General features: G+C 41.5%; 1 protein-coding gene across 2 annotated transcripts in view; it reads right to left on the bottom strand.

Moving 5' to 3' along the window:
- Positions 1-667: 667 nt before the first annotated feature.
- MAPK14 (mitogen-activated protein kinase 14) overlaps positions 668-22,487 on the bottom strand; it is a 67,297-nt gene continuing 45,477 nt past the window's right edge. The window contains exons 9-12 of one of the 2 annotated variants that reach the window (XM_019738749.2): positions 14,952-15,031; positions 7,614-7,692; positions 3,921-4,094; positions 668-3,037 (exon numbers count right to left, since the gene is read on the bottom strand). In XM_019738749.2, the coding sequence (XP_019594308.1) occupies positions 2,970-3,037; positions 3,921-4,094; positions 7,614-7,692; positions 14,952-15,031 (401 nt within the window). In that variant the 3' untranslated portion in view covers positions 668-2,969. Of the gene's footprint in view, positions 3,038-3,920; positions 4,095-7,613; positions 7,693-10,977; positions 11,058-14,951; positions 15,032-22,487 lie in introns of both variants that reach the window. The other variant, XM_019738750.2, reaches the window with a different exon arrangement.

Genomic DNA, 22,487 nt, shown 5'->3' with positions numbered 1-22,487 from the left:
AAAGCTGAAATGAACCCAAACACCTACTTAAACAAACTTCATTTTACACATGAGGAAATTGAAATCCTAGGCCAGGGGTCGGCAAACTTTTTCTGTAAAAGAGGAAATAGTTTACACTTTGTAGGCCATATTGTCCCTGTCACAGCTATTTAACTGTCATTGTCACACAGAAGCAGCCACAGACAATACGTAAACAAACATGTGGTTGGGTTCCAATAAAACTTTATTTACGGACCTGAAATTTGAATTTTACATTATTTTTCACATGCTACAAAAATATTGCTCTTCTTATTTCAACCATTTAAAATAAATGTAAACCATTTTTAGCGGCATACACAAAACCACGTGGTAGACTGGATTTAGCCCTTGGGCTATGGTTTGCGGACCCCTGTCCTAGGCCACTCTGCCATCCACACGCAGTAACACAGGGCCTGCTGTGTTAGACCGTGTTTATGTGCTTTACCCACCCCCATCTAAGACTCGGATCTGCTTCACCATAAAGGGTACAGGTAAGGAGCTATATAAATGTTTTTTAAATTTTAGGAGTAATATTAAGATCTGTCAGAAATATGCCAGGCCACAGTTGAAAGAACATTTGATAAAAAGCCACATTGTGCATGAAATAAAAACAATCAAGAGAAAAATATAATAAAATTGAGAAACTCACTACATTTGAAAAATAGGCTTTATTTTAACCAGTGGTATTGTATGACATCCTATATGGCATAACTGATTACAGCCAAGTTCATGAATACAAATAAAATAGCAGTTTCCCGCATTCTCGCTTCGGTTTCCTGTTCAGAAAAATCAGGAGATGGGAGCATTATGCTCAGAAACCAAGGAGTTCTTCCATGGGCTCCAGCTGAGTCCAGGCTCCTTGGTGCTTTCAGCCTCCATATACATGACATACGTGGTCACAATTGCAGACCTTTATGAAAAAATATTCAGAGCAGTATTTCTGTAGGAAATCACTCTAACCAAACATGGCTGATAAAATTCATCTTGCTGGGGACTGTGAGGATTTGGACTGCGTATCAAGGAGATGAGGACTTTGCATTCATCTTCCTTTAAAGAGGGGGAGAATTCCAGGTGAGGTGTGATCACCGTCAGCCTGCCTCCTTCCTTCTTGCTCCAGGTGACTTGGGGTCCTACCCTGTCCCCTTAGAGTGCATGTGTCACTGCACTGTGACAGAAAAATGGAAACACCTTGGCCCAAATACATAATTTTGTCACACGGCCAACACTGGAAGTGGCTTTACACTTTCTTATTTCACAAAAGGTTTAAATATACGGGCCCTTATATAGCACAAGGTGCCTGAAATTCAGAAAATTATGAAAACAACTTTTCTCCACCCCTGAGGATATTTCATCTTTATAAAGTTGAAAATACAAAATATTAAAATAATTTGCCCTTTCTCCCCATCAAAAGGAATCACATTCTCAAAGTATTCCTGCAATATACAAAATTCTGAAACAAAATTTATTTCTCCCTAAACCAAGACCGAGAAGTCAATGTTAAGCTGCCAAGAAGAGCCTTTTCCAAAGAAGAGTGGAAAAGGCACTTCGCTACTTTTTTGGTAAATAACCATAACTAGACAAAGATCGCAAAAGGAGTTTCTGGCCTCATGAGTTTTTATTTTTCACTTTGATTTTCAGCATTTCTTAGCACTGGTTATTGGGAGTGAAGAGAACAACTTGTCTTCCAAAGTCTGAGATATTCCTGGGAAAAGCCCTGATCTTTCCCGTGATGGCTCCCCAAAATAATTGGTTGAAAACCAGATGGCAAGAATGAAAATGCTATACAGCCATCTGCTCCATTTCTTCATAATTTTCACATCAAAAGCACCTGGAGTATCAATTGTGTTCAACACAAAATAGCACTGGGGGCTGAAGAGAAGATGACGTCACCTGCCCATAGCATCAGCCACGGTGACGTGGGTTCTGAACTACCCAAGAAGTCTTCACTGGCAAACTTGCTTGGCACCAGGGCCTCCCCCCAAAAAACAGAACAAGCAGCTGTGCATGCTCAAATAGCAAGACGTGCAAAACACATCGTCACTCTGCTAGAAAGAAAGAGCACACAGGAAGTACACTGACAGCAAGAACCGGCTTCTGGCTACGGGGCCAATACTCAGGAAACCTCTGCACTGACGGTAGGGGGAAGCAGAGAAATGGCAACACCTTGGGGGTGCTGAGGAAGAGAGAGAGAAGCACATATACGCATGCTCACACATGCACACATGGTGCCTCTAAAGGCTCCCGGTTCACGAGGGGCCGTCCGACAACCTGACGACTTGCCTGGCTCAGAACTTCATTTGCTGCACCCTCTTAACTATCTACTTTCTCCTCTCCGTTTAAGGCACAAACATATTTACAGTTTCAGATACACCTGCTGAGTTCTGAGATTCACACTGAGCAAGTTAATCTTAGACTAGTGCACAGAAGCCAGTTGGTCCTTTTTGGCTGTACGCTTCGCTGAGGGACGGCTTCAGATCTGAAGCAGCCAGAAGGTGTGAGCCTTCTCTCTACGCCCCTGTGGGGGTGTGGTCAGGTCTACCCCAACACCAAGGTGGGGCCACAGGAGAGGCCAAAGTGGCAAAAGCATGACCGGGATCTGGGACGTGTAACATTGTTTACTTGGCATCTAACAAACCCTAACAAGATGGCAGCGCTCGCCTGCCAGAGCTGACTCACAAAAGAGCAAGTGGAGGCTGCCATGGAACAGCTGTAACTCCCCATAAAGTCACTGTGATCCTAGTTTGCTCATATTTTCTTACCCTCCCACAAAGACAGACATACACACACACATACTAACACACGTGTGCACATGCGCGCGCACACACACACACCCCTCTTCCACCATGGAGGAAATCTTTGCAACAAGAGGCACTTGAATGATATTTGGAGAGTTCCGTGAAAAGGCCTTTCCCTCACAGTGAAGTGGGATCAACAGCAAAGAAACCCGGGGCTCAGGACTCCATCTCTTCTTGGTCAAGGGGTGGCGGCACAAAGCTGACAACTTCGTCGTAGGTTAGGCCTAGACGTGGGGAAGGAAAAGCAGGATGAGAGTGCAGACTGTTCTCCTTGCTGGCAGGCACTATCATTTCCAAGCTAAGATCATTCCTCCCTGTCCAGGCTAGTGGTTTGATGGGCTATGTCAAGTAACTACCTCACTGCTTGTGTGTGACAGCCTAACGGATCATGTGATTACACAGATGTTCAAGGAGACATATACACACACCCATTTTTTGTTTCTTTCAGTGCCTCCTCTTTAAAGCTTTCTGGAGAACGAGCTCAAGAATAATAGAGCGCTCCAACAAGCTAGTAGGTTGGTGCAAAAGTAATTGAGGTTTAAAAGGTTAAAAAAAAAAATTGCAAAAACCGTAATTACTTTGGCACCAACCTAATACAACAACAGATAATCCTGGCTTTGGGGATTGAACTGGAGTTCTGAATTTGTATTTTATGGGAAGAATGTATGAGATTGGACGTAGGAGTCTTTGGTTTCATTTCTGGCTGTGTCCCTAACTAGCTCTAGGTAACAGATAAAATAGAAACTCTCTTTGCCCCTGTTCTATCAATTGCGAAACTATAAAAATACTGTTTCCCTTCTTATCTCAGAGAGAGGTTCTAAATGCAAAGATTCTGAGAACCTCTAAGATGTACGCAGATGTGAGGGGCTGTATGCAAAATGAGACCCGACATCAGCAGGTCAAAGGTCCAGAGAATGTCATCATCTACAACGGTTTCCATCAGAGGAACACATTCTCTGCATCAGAGACCCTATGCACAAGGTTTATCGAGTTGCGTAGAGCCAGACATTTGATTTTCCCCCCCAGCTTTTGGTGAGTGGCTCCCCTAGGAAAGATTTTTAAATCTAAGTCCTCAAGCTAGATGTTAACCCTGCCAACACGACTTACTTTTCCATTCATCTATCAGGAGGTCCCTGCTCTCAAAGGACTGATCGTAAGGGTCGGCCACGGGCTCGTCGTCAGGGTCATGGTACTGGGCAAAGTAGGCGTGTGCGAGGGCTTGGGCTGCCGTGATTCTCTTATCTGAGTCCAAGACAAGCATCTTCTCCAGCAAGTCGACAGCTGTCAATTCGAACCACAAATGAGAAAGAAAAAAGAAGTTTTTAACGTTACCAAAAAATTACGCCTTAGGAAGCAAACACATAGTTTTGACCCTTCAAACCTAAACAAAGAATTCTCTTCCAAAGTGTCTGCTCTAGGACATATTATGACTTTTCTCCTTGATATGTGTATGCGTGTATGTATTTTGTATTTTTTAAGGATACATTACTGAAGAAGAACTTAAGAAAATTACTGAGATTCTGTTTGAACAAGCTTTTGTGGAATGCCAATGCCAGGCTGTTAACCACTATAGTCAAACTATGTCAAAATGAAAGCCGACAACTAAGGCAAACTAGAAGACATAAGTAGGGCTAGTTTTTAAGTTTTCATCTTTTTTGTCCCCCTTCACTATTTATTTACTAACAGAAGACAAATGAATACTCATCAAATGCATCTTCAAACGATGGACAAAATGAGGGGTTTTACATGGATGTCTGGGTAAGAGACATGGTATTTGGAAAAAATGATATTTTAAAAAAATTTTCACTATTAAAAATTTCAATATACAAAACAATACAGTGAATACTCCTATGCTCACCACCCATATCCAACAATTCACATTTTACATTTCTTTATCTATATATGTACTTTTTACTGGACCATTTAAAAATAAAATTATAGACATATACTTTATCCCTAAATATTACAATATGACACTTTCCTATATAATCATAAAATGGTTATATCTGACAAATAAATAATTCCCAAATATCATCTAAAGTCCAGTTCAGGTTAAAATTTCCAGTTCAAGTTAAAATAACCAGTAATTCCAAAGTTGTCTTTTCCACCTAGTTTGTTCAAACCAGAATCCAATTAAGGGCCATACACTGTTTTTCATTGGGTTTCTTTAGTCTCCCTGAATCTAGAAAAATCCCTGCACCTCTAACCTCTGATCTTGCTAACTCTGACCTCAAAGACCGTACAGGTGTCTTGAGAACATCCATCGTCAGGGACTGGTCTGACTGCTTCTTGGTGCCATCATGTATCCACACCTTGGTTTGCCTCTCCCCCTTGTATTTCCTGGAGACCATCTTAGATCTAAAAATTAGGTAAGAACTAGGCTAAACATTTTTGGCAAGAATATTTCATGGGTGACTCTGTGTACTTGATGGTGCATTAAAGCCATCTGTCCTGTTATTAATGATGCTAAATTTGATCACTGGGTTAAGATGTTTCTTTTTTGCCCTAAGCAACTAATCTGTGGGATACCTGGCATCACATGGGTACCATTCGTTCCCTTCACTTAAGGCTTCTAGCATCCACTGACTTTTCTTCACAGCAAATGTCTCACTTGGGGTCACAGAGTGGTGGTTTTTCTCATTCTTTCAAACGAATATGTTTTGAGTTTCAGAATGGTGGCAGGATAAGTACCTCCATGACCATAGGTATCACTTTGGTGAAACAAGGCTTTTGAGGTGTTGCAAATTGTTGATGATCCCTTAAGAGTGGAAGTGGGTAGGAGGGGAGTGAAGGGAAGACAGTTTCCTGAAGAGATCTACTGTTGTGTACAGTGGAGGCTGTAAAAGACCCCCGTCCTGCAGCCTGGACTTCAGAGTCATCCGAAGGAGAAAGGCAGTTTTCAGAGGGACAGAGAAACAAGGCGAATATTCATGTGTCAATTCAAGTTTGTTATGTTTACACTTTAAAGCATTGGGAGAATTGCCTAGACATACATTCTTTTTCTTTTCTTAGAAAAAGTAAACCTTACCAGCTGTCGTGTGAATCCCATGGTGACTCTCTGCCACCCCTACGGTAAAAAGCACCATGTCCTTATAACCAATACTTTGATGAGGAAGGAGGTCGGGGTAAGAAAAATATTCTTCTAAGATCTTGACAGATACAAATACGTACACTACATCAAAGGGCAATTTAAGTTTTAAGTCATGTTTTGAGAATAATGGTGAAATATGAAGTCAGTGACTGACAAAACAGATGTCGACATTTACATTATTGGTGTATCCCGCTCAGTTAATATGCTGGGTGCGTTTGTGGTCAGTAACACCGTGCTCTCAGAAGTCTGCCAGAAGAGACTCTTTACATCACATCGCTGTTTGGCAGGGGGCTGTCAGGCATTTAAATTCTGAGAACCGCAGTGCTGAGGACCGCGCCGCCAAAGCCCAAAGCCTCCATTCCACTCACTGGCAGTCTGTATTGCTAAGTGGTATCTAGTTCTTTGGAACGTTGAAATGTCACGATTCCAGAGAAAGGGACACCTATCAGGATGGATGTGACCTAAATAAGCTGCTGGAATGCGAACATATCCCCTCTTCCCTAGAAAAACGAATTAACACATCTCTGAGTGGGCTAACAGGAACTCAGGCAGTAAGCACTGCCGTCTAAAACATGAGCTGAAATGATGAACAAAAACTCAGAACAGAATGACAGATAAGAAAGCTACAGCATACAGCATCAGTTCCCAAAGTCTTGGAGTACTTACGACTCTCCTTAAAGAGAGCTTCTCACAGATCCTGGAGGGAGGTAACAGCTCAAGAAAATCATACAAAGCCAGTGGGAGCACACCGGGCAGCTGCGTACCTAAATCCACCCAGGAGAATCCTCCACACTCTGATGTGTTTGTGGATGCGAGCGTGACCCAGCTGAGATCTGACAAACTCTCCGTCTCCGAGGCTGCCACGAACTCAGCCATACTGCCCAGCACTTCAGAGAGTGTGACCATCTCTGCTATAATAAGAATTATCACACCAACACTGAAACCACTGTCAACAATCACTGCGGGTGAGGCACTTGAAAAGGTAAAACCACTTAGCCTTCACTCCAACTTCTGAAGAGGTCCTCAGGGCTGCCAGCCCTCAGAAGGATAAAACTAAACGTGAAGCACAGCTGCTGGGACCCTTGAGCAGAGGGTGACCCACTGTAACACAATCTTCAGGAAGGGAGAGGGGGATCATACTATTATCACAGCACTGCTCCCGCCCTATCAGGAGGCCTGGTCTGGTTTTCTGTGTCCTTCATTACACAGCGCTGTGCACTGCCTTCTCCTGGAGTCAGGGGATTAGAGCCTCAGGCGATTCCACTTTCAGGGGGCCGATGGAAGCACACATCAGTGCCTGGCTTTCAGGGACAAAGCAACTCCTTTTGTAGCCAAGGCAGTACATATCCCTGTTACGTCCCTTTGTCAAGGACCCTGGAAGTGATGGTGGCAGGAGGAAATATGGCGCCACTCCTTAGAGTCTGAGGTGGCAAATTAGCTCCCCAAAGAGAGAATGGTTAAGTCTCTGAGGTTAGAAGCAGGGAAGGGAAAAGTACATGAGGATGACAGGACCGGTAGCACCGGGAAGCTACAAGCAGAGCACGGCACACTGGGCTCACCAAACACCCATCGGTGATTCAGCTGTTCTTCCCCTCAGCTTGGGAAGCCACAAAACGACACAGTTGTGAACACATGTCATAGGCTTTCCAATCCCTAAGTTACATCATAACCAATTTTATATCCATGAGATGAGGATATGGTCAACTTACCCAAGGGATTGGCACCAATAAATACATTTGCAAAGTTCATCTTCGGCATCTGGGTCAAAGACTGAATGTAGTTTCTTGCCTGTAAAAACAAAGGGTTTTCAAAATGGCTTAGTTCCATGCTACTGCCCTCAGAGCACCTCGGTCCTGTCGAGAACAAGTGTTAACTAACAGAGTCTGCTGGCTCCCGTGTTTATGGCGGTCTTCGATGTTCAATAACGACTTCTTACTGCCACCCTTATTCATGATCACCACCTGTATTTATCTCCCTGCTATCTCTCTATTTCAAGGGGAGGAGAATGCTAACCAATTAAGTTCCCTTTCATTAGCTTTCTGATCATTGGATCAGAAGTTTGAAAAATGAGGCCAAGATATCTAAGAAGTAGTCCTCCCTGACACAGCCTTCCTGAAAAGCTAAAGTTGGCACAGGAATTGGTATTCCAAAAGAAAGTCTAGGACGGGGAGTCTTTTGATGGTGCTGATCTCAGGAGATGCTCTGAATACGTCAAAAGGATATCAACATTAAACCTTGCTAACAAAGTAATCTTGCTAACAAGAAAGTAAACATAAGCTACTTAGTATATTATTCTAAGAGGCTCAAACACATTTTAAAAATACTAAATCAACTTAATAAGAGTAATAAAGAATAGTGGATTCTAAGTTACATGGCCTAGGCAGAAAGCCTTCCCCTACCACTTATAAGCTACATCTTTGGGAAGTCTCAAGTAACATAGCTATTAACTTAGATGCAAAATACTAACATTAGGTGTTAGTATTTGGCTTGCCTATATCATATGGTTATTGTGATGCTCAAGCAAGATAATACTCATAAAAGACCATCAAACTAAAATTCTGACACAAACAACATTTATATTACCAATACAGCTGTTCTAAGTTTGGTCCCTGGGGTGGGACAGGCTTGAGTTTGAATCTTGACTTTATCACTTTGGACAAGTTACTTATTCTTCTGAAGTCTTGAGCTCCTCATCTGTCAAAAGGGATTAGTAACAGTGCCTGCCTCACATGCTGAAGGAAGGATTACAGATAACAAACCAGTGCTTCCTTAGCACAGTACTCGGATCAGAGTGAGAGTTCAGTAAACATTAGCTGCGATCACTGAAGCCTTTAGAAAGGAAAATCTGCTCTCATGTCCTAAGGAGGTTTCAACTTCCCAATTTCTGAATTTCATTCTAAGGAACTTAAGGTGCCAGATTCTTTCAAGGACTGGCAGCTCTAATCAAGATAAAAACAAAACTGGTCTTAAGAATGATCATATAAATACAATGTAACTCATAAATGTGTGCTTCAGATATTAGGTATTAAATTATGTCTATGGCCTTCCCTGTTTCAATGAATAAATCCCATGATCAGTTCATCTGAGTAGCTGAGATAGAACTCCTTTGAATCTCTTAACCTCCTCCTTAAAATTCTTGTTTTAATACAGGTACGAGTACATACACACACACACACACACCACATACAAGGTTAGAAAAAGTTCTGGTTGCCAGGGCAACTGCACCTTCTTAGTCACTGTATGTGCAGCAAGCAGGAGACAGCCGCTTTGAAAAGCAGTTGAGAACCTTTCTAATTCAAAACGAAAGTTCTAGGAATTGAGTATCTACATGGCTGTAATCCCTTCCTACTTGAGCATATATAAGATGTGACCAAAAAATACTGTGAATGTTTAAATAAAAAAGAAATTTATTACAGTAAAAGACACATTGCCATTAATCCCCCTCAAAATACTCCCCCTTGCTTCGAACACCCTTATTCCATCATTCTTGCCACTTTCTGAAGCGGTTCTGGAAGTCCTCTTTCGTGAGTGTCTTTAGTTGTGCTGTCGTGGCTGCCTCGATATCCTGACTTGATTCAAAACATTTACCTTTCATGGTCATTTTGACTTTGGGAAAGAGCCAGAAGTCACGTGGTGCCAGATCTGGTGAATAAGGTGGATGAGGACACACCGTAATGTTTTTATTTGACAGAAATTGCCATATACCAGAAGCGATGTGTGACACGGAGTCTTTCTGCTGTGATCACAAAATACGGTGAATGCTGCTGCTGAGTGCCAACCAATGGAAAGGCAGGGATCTTCAATACAGGAAACAGCACATCGAACTTTAGTAACAGTGTGTAACAAGTTTCAGCTTGTTTGGTGCAGTCAGTCAGGTATGAGCTACGGTTGAGAGGTGTGTTTTAAAGTGTTGCCATAAATCATCCTCCATCATGACAGTGCTCTGCGTCACACATCACTTCTGGTACACGGCAATTTCTGTCGAATAAAAACATTACATTGTGTCCTCATCCACCTTATTCACCAGATCTGGCACCATGCGACTTCTGGCTCTTCCCCAAAGTCAAAATGATTCAGGACATCGAGGCAGCCATGACAGTGCAACTAAAGACACTCACAAAAGAGGACTTCCAGAACTGCTTCAGAAAGTGGCAAGAATGGTGGGATAAGTGTGTTCGAAGTGAGGGGGAGTATTTTGAGGGGGATTAATGGCAATGTGTCTTTTACTATAATAACTTTTTTTATTTAAACATTCACCATATTGTTTGATCACACCTCGTAGATAAACAGGTGAAGGGAAAATAGAGGTAAAGAGAGACAGACCTTTCTCATGCAGAGAATAGCCATCCCTCTAATAAGATAAAGGAAGATAAATAAGGCCACCTGAATATAGCTGAAGTAGAAACAAAGCTGCTGGGAAGGATCTCTGGGATGCTAACCAGGTTCCCCAAAATCTTGAGGGCACCTTAGGAAACAGTGCCCTAATCATCCCTGTTGATAAAATTAGAGTTAGATTAAGCAGTTAAGAATTAGTAAAAAAAGGGCACCTAATCCTATGTAAGTGTTCATATTTATTCTGTATTATTTGTATATCTTTTACATATAATACTTATTAGTGTTGGATATTTTATAGTGTTTTTTTTTTAATGACGATCATTTGATCATTAAAAAAAATTTTTTGATGACTAAGAATGCATGCTAATGGCCTTCGGTTAACTTCACATCCGGCCGAAAGTCATCAGATAGTAGCACACCCTACCTGCAAGGCAGAGAAACTAGGAAAACACAAAACAGCCTCTTGAGCACTAAGTTCATAAAACCCAAATATCAAAGTAACGTCATCTTCTACGGACAAGTCTATCAATTATATATATTCTCAATCTAGAGAACTGGATGACATTTTATCCCAAATGCCAACATCCTGAAACAGCACACAAGCAGGTCCCTCAGTAGCCCTCAAGGCACATGCAAGCATTCAGTGACATTAAAAACCGTGTTGGTTATACAGTGGCAATCAAATGAGCACGTGGCCTTCGGAAGGACATGTCTGCTGTGCAGTCTATTTGTTCTCACCTCATGGCTTGGCATCCTGTTAATGAGATAAGCAGGGGGTGTCCCCGTCAGACGCATTATCTGCTGAAGCTGGTTAATATCTTAGATGCCTAGTCAAGGGCATTGTTAAACACAGTGCAAAACATCACTCTCGAGTTTTCAAAAAGGCCAAAAGCCACCCCCAGACAAACAAAACACCCACTCCCCCCATCCCACCCACCCAGGCCAGAGCCCACGGCTGCATGCTTCTGTGAATGGCATGTTACGGAACATGTACCAGTGACGGGCCGTGTGGATGAGAACATTTTTCCTTGGTTTTAGCATCATCTTTAACATTAACTATTTCAGGCCCCCCTTGGCCCAGGATGCCAGCCAGAGAACTGTTTTCAGGTACTGATGGCCAAAACCTGTTTGCTTGTGGGGTGAATGGAGATGAGTCAGAAAAATATGATACAACTTTGGACAAAAGAATAGATCCAATAGGTCCACTGAAGGAAGAGGTTAAATTTTTGTGGCACAGGTTCTGGTGATTCTCCATGGCACCCCCCGCCCGGCCCCAATGTAAGACAGGTAGGTGTGTGGGCTGATAAGCAATGCCAAGTTTCAAAGACATTAGTAGTGGTACATTTAAAATACATGCCACAAACACACAGGTAAATGAAGAAAGGGGAGACAGGGGAAAGTTAGACGCCAACGGCAAAGACAAAATACAAGTCACAGGCTGCTGGCGGTGCTACAGCATGTGCCAGGGACTTCTCCCACAGGTCTCTCACAGGCGGTCAGACTGCCTTCACCTCGCAACAGCTGGCGCGAAGTTTGCAGAACTCTGCAGTTATGACAAAGGCATAGGAGGCCTTCCAGAAGTACAAGGACCTACGTAAGCCGTACTGCAAACTTCTCTTTTCACTGTCCCATCAGTTTTAACACAGTTCCCCTTCCTCCAAAATATTACGAGAACTGTTAGTTTATCATGTACTCCTGTTAAAGCAGAAGTGATGGGATTTTTAAAACCCTCAACACAATTCAATAAAGCTTTTTTATATTCCCTTTCTTGCTAATTATTAACGTCCTTCGTCAGCAGCAGCGGCATCTTCATTAAGCACTCTGGGCAAGTGACTTCGTTTCTTTGTGGCTCCCCTCAGTGTTTTTTCCACTTTAGCTCATTCTCAACTCAAATTTCCCAGCAGTCAGATTACTACAACTACACGTTCAAGGCCGGGCGCTAAGAAGCAGCTAGGCTGTGTGTCCCACCCTAAGCCCAAAAACAGGGGTTGGCATATCCAAAAGTGGTATGAAGTTCTTTTCAAGTTCTCACAACAAAGTTTAGATTTTTAAACAAATTACATAACAAACAGTAGTCTGCATGCCAAGAGAAATAACAAAAGGGGTCAGTAAGTAAACCAGCAATGGAGTACCACTTGGGTTTTAAAATGTTAAAATCCTGCCACCTCTCTCATTTCCTGGGAAAAATACTGGGCCTGTATATTTTCTGTTTTTGTCTCCTCTAGTCAAATGGGTTATAATATCCCCTTCTTGTCAGGAAGTTAGGAAGTATAAATTTCTAGAGAAAAATGTGAGAGTGAGTCAGTTAAAGGGCTTTTGCTTTCTTAATATGACTTTTCGTTCTTTCACTAATTAGTGTAGGTGCTGGGTCATCAACCAAAACAATTGTATTTCCTTAGCCGTCCATCATGACCTGTTTATCCCCTTCTCATGGCATCCCTCACTTGCTCTCAATCAGCCCATCCATGATTGCGTTTTCTTATAGAAAATGTCCTACTATTTATTGACTGAATTTCTATATAAATGATGCCGTCACTACTTCACTACTTTTCAGGAGTAATGAAAATCACTATTGCCTTTCTCTGTTTACTATATTCCTTCAAAAATGAATTTTCCTTTCAATGTTTAAAATCTTTAAGCAATTTTACTCACCTGGCTTTATTTACATATCATGTGTTCCACACATCATGTACTTTTAAGATAAACTGGTACTTGGGCAGTATCACTAAAATCAAATTGATCTTTTCTACCCTTTTGAATGTTTAAACTACTTTTACCCACTCGTCATAACTATGTAGGGAAAAAACACCTTTTCTTATTCCTATACTGCATACGACATTATTGGAGCAAGTTCTGTAGTCTGGTACTCAATTTTATCATGCCCAACTCTATATTAGAGCTCTGTAATACATAATGTGCTCTACTTCACATAAGATAAAGACATCTCAATATTAGGTCAGACACTTGGTGTTTCTTCCTTAAAAATAAGTGATGGATTAATGATAAATACTATTAGACCCATACCTTTTCTTTTAGAAATGCTTGTGACTAACAGCACGTATCTCTAGGGCAGATGGCTGGGAGTGGGAGGGGGACTGAGAAAGAGCTGCTGGAACCATCCCAGGCAGGGAATGAACGTGCTAGCTCAGTCTCATTAGCACTCAACCCAACTCCTGCTCAACACCACTCCCCTGCCCTCACATCCTCTCCATTAGCTAGTCTTTCTAAGCAAATGCATTGAAAACAAAAAGCACTGTCCTCTCTAAGCATCTTCGCTTATCTTCTTTGCTTTACTCCAACACAGCTTCTGCATTTCACAGAGGAAAAGAAAACACTCTTTCGGTTGACACTGTGGTCAGTAGCTCTGACAATGACTTAAAACAGTGCAATCGCATGAGATTACAATTTAGATCGCGTTATCAGAACATGTGGGATCCATGCTCAGCTCTGCCAAGTGACTCAGCATATGACGCAGGCAAGTCACAGCCTTTCTGTGCTTTGGCTTCCTCCTCTTCAATAAGTAAATGGAACAAAATAAAATAGGGCCAGCAACGTCCGTCAGTGTGGAAATTCATAAATACCCTGGGCTTTGTGGTCCTTTTAAGGAATGTACCAGACACGGAGAGGATGACATTATTCTTTCTTCTGACAGCGAGATGATGAACAGTTCACACTCACCTGCTGCAGCCTGCCTCAAGCTACCCAGCAGTCTCCCCAACTGGGCAAAGACCCCTTCAGTCAGAGACGCTGGGAGGAGGCTCCAGGAGGGCACCACTGAGGCTTGGCTCTACAGCTCTTTTTTCCCTTTTATCCAACTGCCTGGCAGCAGCCAGAGGGGAAAAGGACAAAGGCCAGGCTTTGATGATTTCTTTCATGTCTCCTGCCCAAAAAAATGACCAACAGCAGGAAATCGCAGCCCAAGGAAGTAGGGTGGCATTCCCATGGCTTCTCTGCCAATGCCTGCATAGAGGTAGGAAAGCATGAGCGCCAAAGTTTTTTCTCAGGTTATTCAAGTTTGTAATTACAAAGGCAGGCTGTGGGAGGAAGGGTTTACAACCCGACTCCTGTGCCTCTGAGGTGTCAGGAGTGCGATGGAACCTCCGGCAGTCTGGAGCCTGGGTAGAGAGGCGCTCCCGTTAGGAAGTGACACTTCACACAGGATGTGCAAGTTGTCTATTGTAAAAGCATAAAAAGTAAGTAACTTCCGGAAAAGGGCAATAGCGTGTAGACAATGCACCCTTTATTCTTTAGTGATGACCTTAGACTAATAGAGGGTGAAGCTCATGCTCTGAGAACCAATACCAACCCAAATGTAGAAAGAACCCTGGAGTATATGTAAAGCTTCTGAGAAAGACGAAGTCGGGGCTGGAGAACGGAGACAGATTTTCCATTAATTTCTTGGAATTAAAAAAAAAAATCTCCTGGAATTAATTAGAATCTCAGATCTCATTTACTGGGATATTACTGCCCAATACAAGCTTCCATGATCTAAGTACACACCCAGGTACAGAGAAAACAAAACACACTCCTGCATGTGACCGTGTGTGTGTGCGCGTGTGTGCAAGCATGCGCGCGCACACCTCATCCTGGGAGGCAGCACGCAAAGGGCACATGTGCTTACAAACATCCCCAGTTCAAAGTACAGATTGATGGAAGGCAAGTGACAGAGGTGCCCAACAGGGCAGGTAATTACAATCAAAGCATCAACTCACAGACTCTGAGGAGATTTTCTTCAAAAGCTCAGCCCCTGGGGTTCCAACGAGTCTTAAAATGAGCTTCAACTGATCAATATCTAATGGTGGACTATAAAGGAAAATGTTGGGACAAAATAAAAATGGAAAACAAACAAACAAAACAAAAACAAACAAACAAACAAACAAAATACCCCCGTAACAAAAATTAAAAACCCCAAAGCCAGCCAAAATGGTGAATTAATCTAGGCAAAGATGGTCACTTCAAATAGAACCCGCTCCTCCTGTACAAAGAGTCAAAGTGTGATCACACACACACATATCCAACTTATATTCATTTTGTGCAGCTGTCAACATCTGCATTAGGAAAGTGAAGCGACTCTCGGGGCCACAGACGGCAGGGGAAACACAGAGCTTCACACAGGCCCTGTACTCAGCCCACACCTGCCTCCTCGCCTTCCACCAAAGCATCAGCCGCCAGGGAAGCAAAGAGCAGTGGGAAGCAGGGTGCCCCAGGTAAGAAAGAAGCAACAGAGCACAGAAGCCAGGGCTGTACAAGCCTACCTGTCAATCCGCCCCCAGGCTTGGCCCAGGGAGCTTGGGCTATGACAGGGGCCTGTGAGGCTCCCAGAGCCTAACCACGTGGCCGTGTCCCCCAGACACGGCCTCTGACAACCGTGTCTATGTTCCCTCTGACAACCTCTCCCTCTGCACTGGCCATCGCAGGCAGAGAACTGTGAGTGACAGCCAGCAGAGGGCCCCACTCCCCCACTGCATTCATATGAACTTCAGGAGTGCCCGAATAAAGCAGGACCTACGGGGTTTCACCCTCATAACAGCATTAGCAAAATTCACACATCCCAAAGGCTCTAAGTAACCGGACACAGCACCCAAACCTTTATTCTGGTAACCAACTCTTCCGTGTATACTCAGAATGCATGTGCCCAAGTTAACAGGAAGACAAAACCTTCCATTTGCTCTTACTGCTTTGAGCCCTGCCTAGAAGGGAAATTAAAAGGGAGAGAAAAAAACATCTTATGAAATACCTTTTAATAATCTCTGTGCCAATGGGAATAGTTACTCCGTGTCTATGCTGATATTCGGGGGAAAGGAGAGAATGATTACCTTCTGATTCCTGTCAAGAAACCTGTCAGGTTTTTTTGCATGATTAGATCCTTCTCAAAGTCAGGTCTCAGCTTAAATCTCACCTCGTCAGAGAGGCCTCCCCCAACGCTCTATATAAAGAAGTCCCCCCACTCCCATCTCAGCACACTGCTCGAAAACCTCAGTGCTTACCGCAATCGGTAACTACTTAGCTTACTGTCTGTCACCTCTGCTGATCTGTAGCCCTCTGAGGGCAGAAGCCATTCTGCCTGTTGACCACATATCCCCAGGGCTTAGCATAACATCTGGTACATGATGGGCACTCAAAATATTTGAGGAGAAGGTAGAGTAGGATGGACGGGAGGATGGCAGAAAATATTTCTTCTTCTGATTACACATATAAAAGCAATACAACATAACTTAAAAATAAGGGCCTCTGCAAGCCACGGTTGCCTAATATACAGGAATTACTTATGCAATATCACTGGCATCTCACCCTGTTCTTTTTATTTTCTTCCCCACATATGAAATTAACTTAAGTGGAAGAAAATTCTAGACAGGAGTCAGCAAATCCCAACCTGCTGCCTGTTCTGAAAATAAAGTTTTACTGGCATACTGCCATGCCCATTCGTTTCTGTACTGTCAGTTACTGCTTTCACCCTGCACAGCAGAACCGAGCAGTTACAACAGAAACCACATGGTCCCCAAGCCTAAAATATTTACTATCTGGCCCTTTAGGAAAAGGTTTGCCTAACCCCACCCTAGACCTAAACAACATGCGTTCTATAGCAAACAAAGATAAATTAAAAACAAGTCCTGGGGTGGCCGGTTAGCTCAGTTAGTCAGAGCGTGGTGCTGGCAGCACCAGGTTTGCTGGTTCGATTCCTCCGTGGGCTACTGTGAGCTGCACCCTCCTTAAAAAAAAAAAAAAAAAAAAAAAAAAAAAAAAAAAGTCCACTCACGTGAGTTATTTCTGAATTAAGAACAGAGAACTTTGTCATCTGCAAATGGCAAAAATCAATGTATTCTGGAGGTTAAAATTTCAATACCGATTTCTTAGTTCCGGTTTGAGGAGGAAAAAATTGTCAAGCATACAAATGAGGACAGAGCAAAGATGGATATGATCTTGCTCTCAAATAATGAAAATAACTATTTTACAATAGAATTTAGTACAAGATCCTCTTTGCTTATTTAAAATAATTCAGTTTACAAACATTTACATTTCTCACACTCTTCAGAAATAAATGGAACTGGGCAGCTGTCCTACAAGATAAAGGATATCGCATATGAGGAAAAACAAAACAAAACTAGACTACTTCAACTCAAGCAGGTAGTTTTACAATGTGTGCATCACAACTCACCTCTAACGTTGCTGAGATTGGTACTCTTGTTTCAGAGATGTCTGACCACTGAAAGTGAGAGCCAAGTTTTCTACTCCCTCCGAGGAAGACAGAAGACTCTGGGCTGTGAGTTTCTCAACTGCCCTAACTTCACCCCAACGTACCTGAAGGGTATACCATTCCCATTAGTCACAGTAGCTCACTACTGCAGTGAGCTGGGGGACCCCATGTCTTTCACCCGCTTCTGCCAGCATGAAACGATCTCAAGCCTGAAGAATAAATAAAGCCCCAGTGCCTCAGCCTCACATCCGGGTCCCTCCCTGACTTGGCATCAGGCTTTTCTGACTTGGCCTCAAACTATTATTCCTTAATGCACTCAATGCTTAAACTCATAACAAATATTCCAGGCACTGCTAGGCTTCCATCTTCTTTACCCAAGTCATAAACAGGAATACCCTCCATTCTCCCCTTCTACCGAGCCTTTTCTCTTCTTATTTACTCTTCCAAGTCCTGCTTAAATGAGAACTCTGCCATGGAGTCTTCCTGGTTATCTTGAGTTTCAATTAATCCCTGCTTCTTCTCAGTAACTTATTTATACCTCTATCACAGTATTTTTTATCACTCAGTCTTGTTTTATAATCAGAGAGTGGACATTTGTTCAAGTAACTCCTGTAACTCACTTCCCACGAGTCTGATCATTCTGGTTTGAGGGACAGGTACCGTCTTATCCACAGAACCTTCCACAGAGCAGCTCAGTCAATATTAACTTGACAAAACATTCTATAATATGCTTTTCAACTCAACTCCATCTCTTTGCCTTGCTCTCAAAATCTAGAAAAACTATCCTCTGTGGAAAGTCTACATACGAACTGCATCATTCAATGTTGGGCCTAACTAGTTCTCACACACTCCCTCTGAAGTGTTTACACCATAAAGGGTATACAAATATTGTGCCATGCGCGTGTAAGTGCTACGGAAAAGAGAGCTGGTAGAGCATGACAGCCAATACATACAAGATTAGTAAACACACATTGCCAAAGAAAAATCTACTTAATAGCTAAAAGCACTTGCATGAAGAAAGTCAAAGCATGCAAACCTCAGAAGACATCACCATAGGTTCTCCAAGGGCTGGCAAATCCACTGAAATACAGGTCAGTCTTCTAATAGTACCAGCTACTGTAAGGCCACTACAATTTGTCCAGGCAGTTAAGGCCAGAAGGAGCTTCAAGTAGCTAGATAGCAGAGCAAAGCAAAATTTACCACGTTATGACAATTAGTTCTTTTCACAGCAAGCCATCCTTCATAAGAGGTTTAACCTTTTTTTCCCCAAGATAGGTGTTATTTTTACCATATGTTTTATTATAATGATCACAATATCAAAATGTAGATCATAAATCTCCTGATTCTTCCTAAAACAAGGACTTAGGCCTCGGATTACTCTTTAAACTAGGTCCTTTGTAACAAACGGAAAAGGAAGAGAAAAACTTAAGGGTAATGGGGGTAACTAGAGGGAAAGTAAGAGGAATATTCTAGTCACTTCTAAGTATTCTAGGCAATTTCTAGAAAACCTCCACAGGTCGAAGAGTTGAATGTGAAAAGAAGGACCAGTTGCAAGACATACCTGCAACTACTGCTGCTTCTGAGCAGCAGTTTTCAATTAAAAAAAAAAAAAAATCGTCATGGGGCAAAAGCAAAACACTGATCTTCGGAGAGCAGGAAATTCTCGTGGTGACAGAACGGACGGACCAGAATGAGCCTTAGCCTCCTGCTTCCCTACTTGGTCATCAAAGTGGTTGTTTTCACTGTCACACAAAGAACATTTCTGAAGGCACTGAGGTTTGTGGACAAACCAATTAGAGAAAGCAAGGCAGATAACAACCTAATAAAATATGTTTCTTCTTCAACCTTTATCAGGACACTTGCTTTTAGTGTCTAAAGTACAACTGCTTTTTAAAAATGAGAGAATATTTGAAACCAATGTCTGGCAGTGAGGGGTAGACGTGACAGGAAGGGGTCCACCAGAAGTTTTAGCTTTCCTGGCAATGCTTTCTCTCATGATCTGGGTTATATAAACATAGGTGCTCATTTACTGTTCTTTGTCTTTTTTATGTCTGAAGCATTTCAGCAAGTGTTTGAAAAAAATCAAAAGTTGAAATGAACACAGTAGAATTACGGAGTAAATGTAATACCCTAAGAATTCATATGGGGGAGGGCAGCATGCTGATGGCCACGCGGGCGATAATTCAACAGCCCCATTATGTTCTCGTTACTATCCTAAGGATACCATTTCTATTAAAATGAAAGGAAGAAAAAGTTTTACACACGAAGGAAATTCATATGACTACGTAGGAAAGGAAAACAACAGTAAACCAAGGCTGTGATCTCAGGATGAGAAAACAGTATTTGATGTGTAACAGGGCCACGAAACTCATTTTCTCTCTTTCTTAGGCTGCAGACTGTTTAGCAGTAGGAATAACATTTCCTAACGGGTTCATGCTTAAAAAATCAGTGGTTTTTGAAGTAAGTTAGCACTGTACTTGTCAGCTGTGTCTACTTGATATACCTAGTCAACTAGACTTATAAAGAAGGGCTTCATTCTTTTAAAAAAATTACACTATTTTGAGCTAGTTGGAAGGGTTCTATAGCCAGACGAAAAGTAATTTCTAACCTAACAATGTAAAATTAGCTTTAAGACAAAAATTAGTATTTCTTGTATCTTTAGGGGAACTCCAGGGATTATTAACGAGTACCAAAAGAATCTCTCAAGAAAAAGACTAATCACAAAAATAATGAGAAAAAGGTAAAATAGGAAGACTTGCAGACACTTAAAACTGCACCGTCCAATAGAATATCAGTAACCACAGGTGATTACATTTAAATGTAATCTAAATAAAGTCTAATGAGATTTAAAATTCAGACCAGATAAAAACATTCATAAAAGTATGAATGGAAGGAAACTTCCCTGACATGATAAAAAGCATTTATGAAAAACACACAGTTGAAATCATACTCAGTGGTGAAAGACTGACAGCTTTCCCTGTAAGGTAAGAACCAGACAAGGACGCCCCCTTTCCCCACTGTTATTCAGAACAACATTGTACTGGGAGTTCTCGCCAGAACAATTACACAAGAGGAAACAAATTAAAGCCATCTAAATTGGAATGGAAGAAGTAAAACTATCTCTATTTACCGATGACATGATCCTACATATAAACAATATTGAACAATGTACAAGAAAGTTACTAGAGCTAATAAACAAATTGAGCAAAGTTGCAGGGTACAGGAACACACAAAAATCAGTTCTGTTTCTACACACCAACAATGAACAAACTGAAAAGGAAATAAAGAAAACAATTCCATGTGCAATCACATCAAAAAAATGAAATACCTAAGAATAAATTTAACCATGGAGGTAAAAGAGTTCTTCACTGAGAATTAGAAAACATTGCTGAAAGAAATTAAAGAAGACCTAGATAAATGGAAAGACATCTCCTATTCCTGGATAGAAATACTTGACAGTGTTAAGATGTCAACATTACCCAAAGTGATCTAAAAATTCAATGTAATCTCTATCAAAATTCCAACAATGTTTTTTGCAGAAATGGAAAAGCACATTCTCAAATTCATATGGAATTACAAGGGAGCCCAAATGATGCTGGAACAACTGGATTTGCACTTGCAAAAGAATAAAACTGGACCCCTAACCTCACATCATATAAAAAAATTAACTCAAAATGGATTAAAGACCTAAGTGTAAGAGATAAACCCATAAAACTCTTAGTAGAAAACAGTAAATCTTCATGACCTTCAATTTGGTAATACATTCTTAGGTGACACCGAAAGCAGGAGCAACAAAAGAAAAAAATAAACTGGAATTCATCAAAATTAAAACTTTTATGCATAAAAGGACATTATGAAGAAAGTGAATAGACAGCCCACAGAATGGGATAAAATATTTGCAAATCATGTATCTAATAAAGGTTTAGGATCCAGAATATATAATGAACTCCTAACACTCAGCAACAAAAAGACAACCCAATTAAAAGATGGGTAAAGGACTTGATATATATTTCTTGAAAAAGATATATATATACAAATGGCAGTAAACACAGGAAAAGATGCTCAACATTATTAGTTATTAGGGAAATATAAATCAAAACGACATAGAGATACCACTTTATACCTACTAGGATGGTTATAATAAAGAAGGAAGGAAGGAGGGAGAGGGAAAGGGGAAGGGAAAAGAAAAGCACAAGTATTGGTGATGTGGAGAAACTGTTCATATATCACTGATTGGCATGTAAAATGGCACAGCTGCTGTGGAAAACAGTTTGGCAGCTCCTAAAAAAGCTAAACATAGAATTACCACATGAACCACCAATTCCACTCCTAGATATGTATCCCAAAGAATTGAAAGTGGGGACTCAAAACAGATACTTGTATGTCAGTGTTCACTGCAGCACTATTCACAATTGCCAAAAAGGTGGAAACAACCCACGTGTCTATGAACAGAATGGATAAACAAAATGTGATACACACACATACACACATGTATATATATGTGTGTATGTTAGAATACAATAGTGTTCAATCATCAAAAGGAATGAATTTCTGAAACCTGCTAGAACATGGATGAATAAGCAAATTCACAGAAATGGAAAGTACAAAAGAGGTAACCAGAGGCTGTGGGAGGGAAGAATGGGTACAGTTTCTGTTTGGGGTGATGAAATGTTTTGGAAATACATGGTAGTGATAGTTCCAGAATTTTGTGAATATAATTAGCACCACAGGATTGAACACTTAAAAATGGTTTAAATGGCAAATTTTATTTTAATCCGGTTTACCACAAAAATATTCTTCATTCAGTTCCTATGTTTCACTGGCCACATTTGAAGTGCTTAATAGCCACATGTGGCCGGTGGCTACCAACCACCACTTGTATAGCACAGATCGAAGCCATTTGTAACACCAGAGAAAGTTCTATTACCGAGTTCTTATATAGAAGCTAAAACCATCAGTTCCAAATGCAAAACGATTAATAAACGAGGAAAATAGGGAGAAAACTGTGCACTCAAATAAAGAGCACGCTCTAGACGTGACCTCAGCATTCAGC

This window comes from Rhinolophus sinicus, linkage group LG05 (assembly GCF_036562045.2).
Source record: "Rhinolophus sinicus isolate RSC01 linkage group LG05, ASM3656204v1, whole genome shotgun sequence".
Taxonomy (NCBI): domain Eukaryota; kingdom Metazoa; phylum Chordata; class Mammalia; order Chiroptera; family Rhinolophidae; genus Rhinolophus; species Rhinolophus sinicus.
Note: the sequence above shows the minus strand (reverse complement) of the source record. Positions and strands in the feature narration are given on the sequence as shown.